This window comes from Triturus cristatus, chromosome 7, assembly GCF_964204655.1.
Source record: "Triturus cristatus chromosome 7, aTriCri1.1, whole genome shotgun sequence".
Classification (NCBI taxonomy): Eukaryota; Metazoa; Chordata; class Amphibia; order Caudata; family Salamandridae; genus Triturus; species Triturus cristatus.
In genome coordinates this window covers 553,252,103-553,265,659 of record NC_140590.1, presented here as the reverse complement: position 1 = coordinate 553,265,659, position 13,557 = coordinate 553,252,103, and the positions used below count along the sequence as shown (strand labels likewise).

The following is a 13,557-nucleotide window of genomic DNA, read 5'->3' as shown; positions in this document are numbered from 1 at the left end:
AACTAACTATAACGGTGTAATTTCATTGGTTTTTTACGAGTGAAATATCCACCTAACTATAACATGTGTGAAACCTATTTTTGTTTAAGTGAATTTACAAGGTTTTTTAAATGCTAATTCCTAACTATAACGTGTGTGGAAACCTATGGTTTTTTCAGTGTATATATATAAAAAAAAATGCTGCCAGCGACGCAGGGTCAAATGTCTAATAATTGGCTTAGAAGAAAAGAAGGGTTTTTGAAATGTGCAAAATGTAAAGCTTGTATTCATGTTAAGAATACTTCCACCTTTGTGGGAGGCCTATCGCCATATGCGAACAGGATTAAGGGACAATTCTCCTGCAGGACCGATTTTGCTGTGTACGTGCTGCGGTGCCCGTGCGGCTTGCGATACGTGGGCAGCACGATCCTTCCTGTACATAAGCGAATCTTACAGCACCTAAGGGCCATTAAAAATGGGGATAAAACCTACCCCGTGGCAAGACACTTTGATCAGTAACCATGACAGAAATATCAAGGGACTTGAGTATTACGTAATCGATGCAGTCCCAATGAGCGTAAGGGGAGGTGATCGAGTCAAAATATTGAGAAAATTGGAATCGAATTATATCATCCGACTCAATACCAAGATCCCAGAAGGTCTTAACATTGAGGAAGACTTTCATGCACATTTATGAAGTAATTACCGCGCTACTCCCTACTCTGATTTTAACATGTAATCTGTGTAAAGTTTTTAGAACTTATTTTAATTTTAGCACAAGCACTTTATATAGACTAATGTAATGCAGTTGAAGGCTTGGCGAGTTTGCTCAAGGGCTTAGAATAGTGACAATTTTGCCCACTTGGGCTGGATTATTTGAAACTTGGTTCTGCAGTACTGCTTTTGCTATCAGTCAGGTTTAATGTGACCGTTGATTAGCCCACTGGGGCGGTGTTTGTACTTGCAATCGATGTTCTTCATCGACCAGGGTTCGAACCCTTTTAATTCATTTTTTACTAAAATGTGGATTAAGTTTAATAATGTTTATAAATTTTAGAACAGCCATTATGTGAAGCATTACAAGTGATTTTAATGCGTAGGACTGTTTTAAAACATATTAACTGTATACAATTTTAGCTCCGAGCAGCGCACATTGTTTAGACTGCACTGAACTACTAGTCTGTTTTCACTTTTTATGGTTGAGTAGTTGTACACGTATCACGTAGTCACTGATTGTTTAAAATGGTTGAAAAACTTTATGCTAATTGTTAGTGAACAAGTCTGCAGGGTAGGCGAAACGCGTCTTAACGCTTTAGCTGACGAAATAGAAATAATTTTGCGCAACTGACACGGCGTCGACTTTACTGTTTGAAAGGAAGTATTCGTTAATATTTTCGGACCGTGCTTTGGAGGTCCGTTCGTCGACGCGCCCTCTGGTCTGAAGGCGGTGGGCATACCGAAGCAATTGGAGGAGATATATATATATATATATATATATATATATATATATATATATATATATATATGCCGAAAATGAAGAGCCCACAGAAGCGACATCCTCTCAAGCTGACACTTTATTAGGTCTGAATGTGGCAGTGCAACTCTTGACCTTACGCGTTTCGGCGCGCATGCGCCTTGTTCACAGGTGAGTTGAATGAAGTCCCAGTGGTCAGTGGCCCATCGATAAGACCACATTACCCAAAATGCACCGATATTCAAATTCAGGAAAATCCTCTGTATTTCACGATGCACTTGGTTGAAAAAGTAAAAAGCACAGTGCTGTTTGCTGCCACACACAAAGATTGCTTGCTTGAGATTGAAAATCGCAATCTGTCAGAAAGAGGGAGCACCTCCTTCTTCTCCCTTTCTCTTCGCCAACACCAAATCATCACGGAAGTCCATTTTCGTAGGTGTGGTTAACAAGCGAGTCATGCCCCTCCATTGAATGAACGCCAACTTTCTCCATTTTACCGGGGCCACCAACTCTGCAGGGCAGGCTCTGAAAGCAGGAACGGAGAATCCTGTTAGAAACAATGCCGAAAATGAAGAGCCCACAGAAGCGACATCCTCTCAAGCTGACACTTTATTAGGTCTGAATGTGGCAGTGCAACTCTTGACCTTACGCGTTTCGGCGCGCATGCGCCTTGTTCACAGGTGAGTTGAATGAAGTCCCAGTGGTCAGTGGCCCATCGATAAGACCACATTACCCAAAATGCACCAATATTCAAAGTCAGGAAAATCCTCTGTATTTCACGATGCACTTGGTTGAAAAAGTAAAAAGCACAGTGCTGTTTGCTGCCACACACAAAGATTGCTTGCTTGAGATTGAAAATCGCAATCTGTCAGAAAGAGGGAGCACCTCCTTCTTCTCCCTTTCTCTTCGCCAACACCAAATCATCACGGAAGTCCATTTTCGTAGGTGTGGTTAACAAGCGAGTCATGCCCTGCAGAGTTGGTGGCCCCGGTAAAATGGAGAAAGTTGGCGTTCATTCAATGGAGGGGCATGACTCGCTTGTTAACCACACCTACGAAAATGGACTTCCGTGATGATTTGGTGTTGGCGAAGAGAAAGGGAGAAGAAGGAGGTGCTCCCTCTTTCTGACAGATTGCGATTTTCAATCTCAAGCAAGCAATCTTTGTGTGTGGCAGCAAACAGCACTGTGCTTTTTACTTTTTCAACCAAGTGCATCGTGAAATACAGAGGATTTTCCTGAATTTGAATATTGGTGCATTTTGGGTAATGTGGTCTTATCGATGGGCCACTGACCACTGGGACTTCATTCAACTCACCTGTGAACAAGACGCATGCGCGCCGAAACGCGTAAGGTCAAGAGTTGCACTGCCACATTCAGACCTAATAAAGTGTCAGCTTGAGAGGATGTCGCTTCTGTGGGCTCTTCATTTTCGGCATTGTTTCTAACAGGATTCTCCGTTCCTGCTTTCAGAGCCTGCCCTGCAGAGTTGGTGGCCCCGGTAAAATGGAGAAAGTTGGCGTTCATTCAATGGAGGGGCATGACTCGCTTGTTAACCACACCTACGAAAATGGACTTCCGTGATGATTTGGTGTTGGCGAAGAGAAAGGGAGAAGAAGGAGGTGCTCCCTCTTTCTGACAGATTGCGATTTTCAATCTCAAGCAAGCAATCTTTGTGTGTGGCAGCAAACAGCACTGTGCTTTTTACTTTTTCAACCAAGTGCATCGTGAAATACAGAGGATTTTCCTGAATTTGAATATTGGTGCATTTTGGGTAATGTGGTCTTATCGATGGGCCACTGACCACTGGGACTTCATTCAACTCACCTGTGAACAAGGCGCATGCGCGCCGAAACGCGTAAGGTCAAGAGTTGCACTGCCACATTCAGACCTAATAAAGTGTCAGCTTGAGAGGATGTCGCTTCTGTGGGCTCTTCATTTTCGGCATTGTTTCTAACAGGATTCTCCGTTCCTGCTTTCAGAGCCTGCCCTGCAGAGTTGGTGGCCCCGGTAAAATGGAGAAAGTTGGCGTTCATATATATATATATATATATATATATATATATATATATATATATATTTTTTTTTTTTTTTGTTGTTTTTTTGTAGGCCGTCTGCACGGAATGAATGTCTTGAGCTTTAGTGGGAGCATACACACATTTGTCTTAAGTACAAAGGGTCTCCGCTTTTGGAACATGCACACCTCTTTAAGTTTACATTCATGTTAAAAATGTTCATACCTTTGAAGGCATCTTCTCCATTTTTATGGTGACAACTTTCAAATGTACCATGTAATAAACATTTTGTTTGCAAAATATAATAAAATGAAAAAACTTTGCACACTTGCCAAGGCAGAACCTTCAGGCTTTGTCACTGCTTTTTTTGTTTGTCTGTAAAGTTGGGACAGATTGTTTGGCTGCCAGCCAGTATCTTGTAGACTCTTATCTCATGGCACCACCCTCATCAGGTCTTAGCTTAACAGACATATGGTCATAGGTCTTTCACTATGACCTTCTGCCTCAGCATCAATTGAGCCTAGCTGTTAAACTCAGCCCCCACCTCTTCAAGTCTCACTTGCTTGTAAGACATATCCTGGGTTCCTTCCTCAGAATTAGGGGAATGATTTTTTACATGGTTGATGCAACTATTTTCATTCCTTTTTACTACATTATTCTGCTTAGCTTTTTGTGTTTTTCCTGAGGATGACCTATTGCAACAACTAATCATGAGTCGCATCACAGATTTCTTCTCTTCTCCCACCTCTTTTGCCCATTCCCTATGAGATGTGTTCGTCTGTGTCTAAGTAATTGAATTTCCCTTCTGTGGTGTTGGAGGTCTCTTTTCATTAGTGGTATGTGCTATTTCTGTGCATTGATAACTGTTGTCTTCTTTTCACCGCAGGGTCCGTGTTCGCTACCAGAAGCGGCAGAAGCTGCAGTTTGAAACTAAGCTGGGAATGAACTCCCCCTTCTAAGCATTTTCTAGGCCTCCGTGCAACTGCACTTGATAGAGAAGCAAGACTATTGCTGAACACTCGTTGGAGTCGATGGAGCTGCTACTGTGTATCTGTAGTCTGCAAGTTACAGAGCTGCAGACCTGTCCGTCAAGTGACAAACTTGAGTGAACTGTAATGCCCATTAGGCTTCTCTGCAATCACCCTGCTATGATAGTATTCAGAAGACGAAAGCAGCATTTTTTTGGTTGGGGTGACTTTTTGCACAGTGCTTTCCTAGAGCCATCCAGCCTCCGAAAACTGCTGCAGCCCTTCCTTGTCCGAATGGGACATCGCCTAGTTGAGTGGTTCCTTTACAGAATGACCCACCTCCCAGAACCGTTCCAGAGGCAGCAAGCATGTTGACTGAGAGACCATTTGCACAGTCTGACCTTAACCTTCTCTTCCAGGGCAGCTGGCACATCTGCTGAGAGGCTCGTCAGACCCAGTCGATTCAGAGCAACTATGGGTGGAGCAGGCATCCATTTGGAGAGGACGTTTCGCTCTTAGCCTCTTGAATTGCTCCCCGAGCAAGTAGAACCCTCAGCTAAAAAGTCCTTTGCATAATATGGCCTTCTCAGCGTCTTGCTTGTGTCAGTAGAAACATAGCTAAGATGCCTTGGCACAATGTGACCCTCTGCACCTTTCTTCTGAAAAGAGGAGTGAGGGGCCTGTTAATGTGAATTCACAATCCTGGTCACTTTTAGCCCATGAGTAAAATAATCCTTGAGAACCCATGTCAATAATACTGACTTTGACTCTTTCCTTAGGTGGCAGTTGGGAGAACTTTTGTAAAACCACACCCTCCGGTCATTTCTTCGAGGTAGCAGACCCCTCAGCGGAGAGCCCATAAATAAACTCTAAGCCTCTGCCAACTCCTTTTTGGACAACAACCATCTTAACTGAGAGGCCCTTTCATTTCTGTCAATCTGGGTACCTCTCCTTTGGAAGATGGCCTCTTTTCTTGAGTGACCATTAGCAGCGTATCTCCATCAAGATCAGCTTCAGGCTCAGGGCAACTGCTGATGCCTTCTCCGCACCGTCCCTGGGTTAGCTGCCACCTTAATTAACACCCTTAAGTCTTCCCTCTCAGCAACCTCATATGAGGAGCTGGCCTCTTGCTCTGATTGTCAGATATGGTGACCATGTAATATTTTAATTTTGATACTAAGTGTAGAGTTAAGAGTGTGTGAAAGTACATGGTCAAAGGACTAAAAATAGATATTGCTGCTGAAAGAGCAGACCGCATTGAGCAGAGTTAGCTGTAAGGAAAGAAGCACTTTAGGATGCAGACTTTGTCACAGGTCATACTGTGCTATATATCTGTGCACAGTAATATTGCCTCATGCTGTAAAAAGATGGGTAACTCACCTGGGGTTGAGCGGGGAATGGGGGTGGGTGTGGCTCTTTGGTTCATGTTGTGCTAGACCACTGGTTACTAACTTGTGATAATTGAGAGTGATGCCATGTTACTCTGGAGCTATCTTACAGTCACAGCCTTCATTTTTATATTTCTGCTTTTAAAGACAGTGGTTAATGCACCCAGGAATGTGTTCTACAGGTGTGTGGAAATATGTGGTGTAGTGTTGATGGCTTCCCACGTAATCTATGCAAAAGAAGATTGTTTAGGAACACTATACAAACTGAGATGAGTTGTCCAATACCCCTCTGTAGTCTTCTCTTATGCTGGGGCACATAGCAAGAGCTTCAGAGAATCCTAGGAAGGGGCAAAAAGCCAAGAGATTCCCAGGTAGGCCCCCGTAAGAGACCTGGCCACCCAGGTCGCCCCCCTGGAAAAACTAGTCTTTCTTTTCTAGGCTTGGGCACTGCGTAGAGTATAGTGTGTACTAGGTAGCATTACCTGAGAAATTTAGCCATGGCTGCCTAGGAAGTCTTCATCACATATTTAAAAGCTGAAAAATAAATACTTCATAATTATTTTCTAATAAACCCAAGCCACCTGCACTCGTTGAGATGAGTGTGCTTTGATCATTAACTACAGAGGCTGTGTCCATAGAATATTAAGGTGTTGGGGACAACTAACTACACATTTTACTTGGTTTCCATCTAATAATCCCATAAATATTGCCAAAACACATGCATTGATACCGACAAGTGTCTGCTGGAGCTCTCAATGATGTCCTAGCATGCAAGTTTGTGTGAAGCGCTCACACTATGCGGTTATTGGCATGGAGATCAGAAATTTTACTGATGTGGGAGGAGAAACGTGTGAGGGTATGGGCACCCACTAAAGAGTGGTGCTGTAAAACAATACAAACGGGATGTGAGGATACCGTTGTATAGGTAACCAGGTAGGGATAGGGCTTTCATTTAAGAGAAAGTGTTCAAAGTATTAATTACCTCAAATGACTTAGACAGGAGATTAAGGGATCCTGCTAAAGGGATCAAAGTATGCAGTTCAAATGTAGCTAAAGAGCAAGACTGTGAACACTGGACACAGGTTAAACTCTCATTGACTACTGTGTGGACCTGACCGCTGTGGGAACTTTGAAATTAGAATTGGTAGATAAGAAAGACCTTGATTAAAGATCACAGCATTACAGAACTCCTGTGAGCATTACATGTGCCTGTAAAGCTCTGAAGAAAGTGAATGCATATCACGGGAGGACACCTTCAGATAAGGTACCATGATGACTTTTTACTGGAAAGTGCCTTCGAACAATGAGACTTGACTGCTAAAGAAGCTCTATACAATTGTAATGACGTCAATAATTGATTAAAGATGACTAGTAGGCATAACTGTATATGGATTGCATTGGTGAATGTGTACACTCCATGGAAGTGATTAAACAACCTCTACTTCCATTGGTTTTCGGTGGTGACTAAAATATAAATTCCAAAGATAAGGGAAGGGGCATTTCCTGGAACACATGGCTTACAAAGCACCTCTGTGACTATTGGGAGAAATCAAATAATCGATTTGAACAATTAAAGTTTTGCGAACATGACTTTACTGCTGAAGCGACCCCGTAGCTCTTGGAGGAAGTTTCTAACACTGGTCATTTGATGACTACAATGGCAATTCTGTGGTTGGGAGGAGCATTACTATACTTTTGCAAACTGGTTGGAAATAATGGGATATTAAATTTGCGTTCTACACAGTGGGTTATTCCTAATTGTGTGCTGCTGTAGCTGAAAAACCATTCAGACTCCCATAATAATATTCTTCAAATGTAATGAGGGACATGGGCTACTGAACCATGCAGAATATCAGGTTCTGGATAAATGGTGAGAATGTACTTACATTCTTATAAGGGAGCGTATGTACTAGAGTGGGGATGTCCATTTTTTGTCCATGAGAACCAGAGTCATGCCAGAATTTTAGGGTCTGCATGATCTACATTTGTATACTATTCAGCTAAATTGTAATAATTTACATTGTCTATGGGTATTACGAAAATCAGGCATGGGTCCTAGGACTTGCAACCAATGTTGGACTTCCCTGGCCTAAAATCTGAATCTGAATTGTGACAACAGCACCAATAATTCTCCTTAGGAAAGATGTATAGGAGCTGTGGGTCGACCATATTAACATTCATTTGGGGACAGGTGTCTACGGCTATGAGGAGGACTTAAATGCAATATTCTTAGAATCATATAGTCTAGCAGCATGCTGAGAATATTCTCAGGTTCTCTTCAGGCACAAATTGCACACATTTACTTAAGGCCAGAAGGCCTGTACCCATATTTGTAGACCCTCTGCACAGAATGAATGTCTTGAGCTTTGGTGGGAGCATGCACACTTTTTAGATTAAGTACTAATGGTCTCCACTCTTAGAACAGGCACACCTCTTCTTGAGTACCCTAAGTCTAGATTCATATTGAAAATGTTCATACGTTTGAAGGTAACGTCTCCATATATGATGACAACTTTTACATGTAGAAGTTGAAGATGCACAGTCTAGAAGAATGGTGAGAACAAACCCACATTCTTCCTGTAGACGAAATGGCTGTATGCTGAGAACATCTACCTGTTCTCCATAAATAAGAAAGATCTACATGGTTAAAAAGTGCACCCTGCTCTGCAGATACCTTGTGGTAGAAGTGTGCATGACATAGTACAGAAGTATGTGTTACCTTTAAAGCACTGTTAGCCAGCTGCTGTGTGCACCCTTCACAGTTCATCAAATGAGTTCCTTGTGATCCGCTGACTTTAAAGCACTATTTGACCGCACTCTTTGCCTCCTACATTAGGGGAGGTGTCTTTAGAGGTTACCTGATTCTTTTGAATGCATATACCATAATGTGGATTAGAAGTCTCATGATTTGGAGCACAGTTTGACTATTTCTAATCTCAAAGGCCCCTTGATTTGAGTCTCACCTAGGAGATCTTCTTTTTTTTATTACAAAGTTGCTTTTTTAGTCCAAATCTTTCAAACTCGTCATGTGGACTTTCAGATATCAATATCGCTATATTTACCTCAGATGCTACATTTCTTTTTGATAGAGAACATTGCTGTGCATACATTAGAATGTATAAAACCGGGATGCATAACGGGTGTCCTTTCAGTCTCATCTTGAATGTGTTAACCCTTTGTTTCCTTAACTAGAGTTCTGGATTTTGTGGGAGTCTGTGTGACTAAATCTAGATCCTGTGCCTACGGACTGCAGCAGAGGACATTTAGGGAATTCTCTCTGTCCAAACAGGAGCTGTTACCACCAACTAGCCCTTCAAGGTATTCCCATCTGCAGACCCCAGATGCCCACTTTAGTGACATAACAAATAATCAATAATGCATTAGAAAGCTTCTCAAATTGATGCAGATTATCTTACTACTTTAAACATTTATTGATTATGAAATAACGATGCACAGACGTGTCCGTTTTGAAACGTAGACCTGACTTAAGGTCTAGTATAGGTGTGTTGCTACAAATACATCTTTAACATGCTTCTTTTGTTTTGAACAGTTGGATTATGATCTTTCCTTCCACTTTATTTGGAAATTCCCAGCCACAACAACTGCGAGGGGAAGAATTAGGTGCATAGGGTATTAACAGCAGGGAAACAAGGCCTCAAGTAACCAGGCCCCAGAAGGATATGGTGGGGTGATGTCAGAGACAATCACATGCCTTAGTGGCCAGTTGGAGGGCCGTGCAATGGGTTGTGAAATGGGATTTTCAAAACAATGTTTTTATTGGTGTATATTTTATATAATTGTAAACACATTTTGAGATGTACGTAAAGTGATTTGTATTAAAACTTGTAAATTATGTTTAAAGACTCTGGTGATAAGTCTCTGATTTGATAGATGCATTGTTTGTAGTATGTTGGGCACAACCATTATCATATAGTTAATTGTGGCCACCATTTAAGCTTTGTTTGCTGTTGTGACTAAACAAACCATTGTGTGTTTGTAGCATGTGTTGTTGTAGCTCACATGCTCTGCACTCTCCTACCACCTAGTGTTGGGTTCAGAACATATATATATATATATATATATATATATATATATATATATATATATATATATATAATCTCTATATATATTTTTTTTTTCAAAGTATTTTATTGATTTTTACACATACAGTTGTCATTGCTTTACCGTTACAGGGTGGCAGCCCAAACTGGTCGTCCTTGTCAAGGATACTGGTACATGGTATGTAAGCTTCGGTGTCCCCTTTTCCACTGTCTTGTTAAATGAATAAGAGTGGGTGAAAATGGGAAAAGAAAGAGAATAAAGGAAAGGGAAGAGGAGATAGTATACAAGAATAATACATCCTTCGTGGGTCTGGTATGGCCTTGTGGGGGTATGCTTGTGTGTATGTGCCCTTGTCCGGTTCCATTCATGGGGGGTCAAGTTGAACTTTCAGATTTTAGTCTGAGTTTGGTTTTCAAGAGTCACGATCATACCTGCAGAACCCACAATGCCAGGAACACCCTTTACCTTAGACTATATGTTTCCGCCCCTGGGTTTGGACCATTTTGCCAGTGTTGCATGTTGGCTGACACAGATCAGAATAAATAACAAGGATTTACAATGCAATAGGTCTCGCATTTACACAAGTTTGAGTTATTGCTATTATAAATGACAATGCGTTTTAATTATGTTTTTTTTAAACCATAAATAAAAAGCATAGTCATTTACAATGCAAAACTTTAAGCTATTGGCATTATAAATGACAATGCCATTTATTTATCTGTTTTCAAAACCAATACATAGATAAAAGTTTTGTCATTTACAATATCAGTAGCTCAAACTTTTGCAAATGCGAGACCTATTACATTGCAAATGCTTGTTTCCAGTTTAGAATAATGAAAGACTGGGGAAAAAGACATATAGCGCCAATACATATCTTGTAGTTAGCATGGAGCTCTTTGAAAACCGTTAATAGCTCACTGTGCTATAGGATTTTAACTTATAAACTGCAAGTAACAAAGGATTCCTGGGACACAAGCAGTAACCCACTGACCTGTTTACAATTTATGTATTTTGTGATCTGCATGGTATATATTCTTTGCAACAGGCATGTTAACCCAGTGCACTATCTTAGGATGAGTTAAAACTTCCACTAGACAGACCTACGATCTCTCTCCAGCAGGAACATTAATCACTGGAGTGATCTTGACGTTTTTATTGATGCCTGAAAAATTCTGTAAGCAAGGAACGCGGCAGCAGGAGCTTTTAAAAGGAAAATATACTCGCCCCCACCCCAAGTCAGCGCCCGGTGGGGTGGCACCGATCGCACCGCCCTAGAGCCGGCCCTGCGACGCATGTTGTGCACCGGCCCTTGACACACTCGTTGTGCACCGGCCCTTGACACACATGTTGTGCACCGGCCCTTGACACACATGTTGTGCACCGGCCCTTGACACACATGTTGTACACCCGCCCTTGACACGTGCTGTGCAGGTCTCTGGCCGTTCATACTCCGAGTCACACAAGTCCAGTCCCTGTCGGGGTTCTGCACCCGGAGGCGGGAGAGGGGCCTTGAACCCGGGAGCCCCCCGCCTGCACGGGGGTGTGTGTATGTGCTCGTTGCCTTCACAATCCTGGCACCTTCCTAATATTAATGATGACATTGTTTCAGATGTCAGTGAGCGCTTCCCCCGCGCGCTCCACAAACATACAAATAAAATTACAATGTGCCCAACCGCCCCCTCCGCACAGTCCGACGCCTCAAAGTTTATTCTCACCTCAGCGCCTCGGTGTGTTACGGCGCGGAGCCAATCCCTGCTCCCATTGGCTGAATCCGCCGCTGCTTTCTTTGCGCTCAGCGGTGAGCACAGGCTCTTATTGGTTGTCTCTACACAGGACTCGGATTTTAAAACTGCGTCTGGTGCTGATTGGTGAAGGTTCGCCCGCCTGGCCTCTTTGCAGGACATGGGATTGGCTGCAGAGGATGTCCACGTGTGCGAGGTGTGAGAGGGACACGTTCAAGAGCTGAGAAGGAGGGGGCGTGCGGCGAGCACGGAAGAGGCCCCCAAAGTGTGAGCGCCCCAGAGGCATCGACGCGAAAGCACCCCAGAGGCACCCCGGGACCCAAGGGGCACCCCGAGGTGTGAACACCCCAGGCCAACTGTCTGCTTGAGGACGAGACAGAAAGACACCCCTCAGGTACGAACCTCCCAGAGGCGCCCGAGACACCCTAGGAACCAAGAGGCCCTCCAGAAGTGTGAACAGCCCAAGGCCAGCGACCCGTCGACGAGAGAGTAAGACACCCCTTGGGTGTGAACACCCCAGAGCCCCCCTAGACGTGTGAAAAACCATGAGCCAGCCGCTTTCCTTCACCAGAGCACCCCAAAAAGGTGCCTCAGGCGTGTGAGGCCCTGAAAGGCACCCCAGAAATGTGAGCACCCCAGGCCAGCCGTCTGCTTGTGAGAGTGCGATAGGAGGACACCCCTCGGGTGTGGACATTCAGGGGGCGCCAGAGACGTGAATACTCCAGGCGCAGGGTGCGGGCTCGGAGACACCCCAAGGTGCGGGCTTGGAAACACCCCAAGGTGCGGGTTCAGAGACACCCTCAGAGTGGGGCTCAGAAACATCCCCAAGGTGCGGGCTCAGAGACACCCCCCAAGCCCAAGGTGCGGCCTCAGAGACACCCCCAGACTGGGGCTCAGACACCACAGGCCCAGGGTGCGGGCTCAGAGACACCACAGGGCGCGGGCTCAGAGACACCACAGGGCGCGGGCTCAGAGACACCCCCAGAGATAGGGCTCAGAGATACCCCAAAGTGTGGCCTCAGAGACACCCCAGGCCCGGGGCGTGGACTCAGAAACACCCCAGGGTTCGGGCTCAAGATACCCCAAGGTGCGGCATCAGAAACACCCCAAGGTGCGGGCTCAGAGACATCCAGGGAGCGGCACCGTGGTCAGAGACACCCCAGGCCCAGGGTGCAGACTCCGAGAGCCACCCCACACCCGCGACGTTGCAGCGTTATCGAGCCCTCCCTCTGCTGCTGAGCATGCTGGTCGGCGGTATACCGGACCTGGTGAGTGATTTATTGAAAAATGGGGACCCGTGGTGAGGGGGGTGCATGTGAAGGGGGGGGGCAGGTCATTTTCAATGGAAGGGGCCTCAGTGGATAGGCGCATTCCTGGGTGCCAAAGGTACTCAGAGGTGGCAGGACGCGGGGCGGAGGTCACTGTGACACCGTGAAGGGTCCGAGGCGGTGTTTTATGGATAGCACCGCAGGGTTGTGTTCAGTGAAACAAGTGTATTTCTTTCTACTCGGGTTGAGTAGAAAGTAAGGCCCCCCCCCCGCAGAGGAGGCCTTACATTTGTGTCTGAGAGTTACATTGTCAATATTGTACTGCACGGAAGAACAGTGTATTCACTTTAAAGGGGGGGCACGGGGTGGGGGTGGGGCGGGGGGGGGTGCAGCTGTGTTTAGTTATAAATGGAAACTGTTCAACCAAAGAGGCGAGGGCGGCCTAAAGTGCCGCATTCATGTAATTTTTAATATTTGTTTAAATAGAAGGGAACTGGGCCCTTTCATTACGGTGTTACCCTCTGGTCCAGCAGTACAGTGCTGGGAGGGGCCACTGGCCACTTTCACTCAAGCTTGGCACACAGAACGAGGCAGAAAGAGAATCTGACCCTTGAACCCTGCACTCAGACCTGGGTGGAAGAGAAGTGCTGCACTTGAACCCCG

General features: G+C 44.6%; 1 protein-coding gene across 8 annotated transcripts in view; it reads left to right on the top strand.

Moving 5' to 3' along the window:
- The window catches only part of TMEM94 (transmembrane protein 94), an 805,258-nt gene extending 795,575 nt beyond the window's left edge, over nucleotides 1-9,683 (top strand). For all 8 annotated transcript variants that reach the window (XM_085617011.1, XM_085617013.1, XM_085617005.1 and 5 more), the window contains one exon: nucleotides 4,353-9,683. In XM_085617011.1, the coding sequence (XP_085473137.1) occupies nucleotides 4,353-4,425 (73 nt within the window). In that variant the 3' untranslated portion in view covers nucleotides 4,426-9,683. The remainder of the gene's footprint in view (nucleotides 1-4,352) is intronic.
- Nucleotides 9,684-13,557: the final 3,874 nt, after the last annotated feature.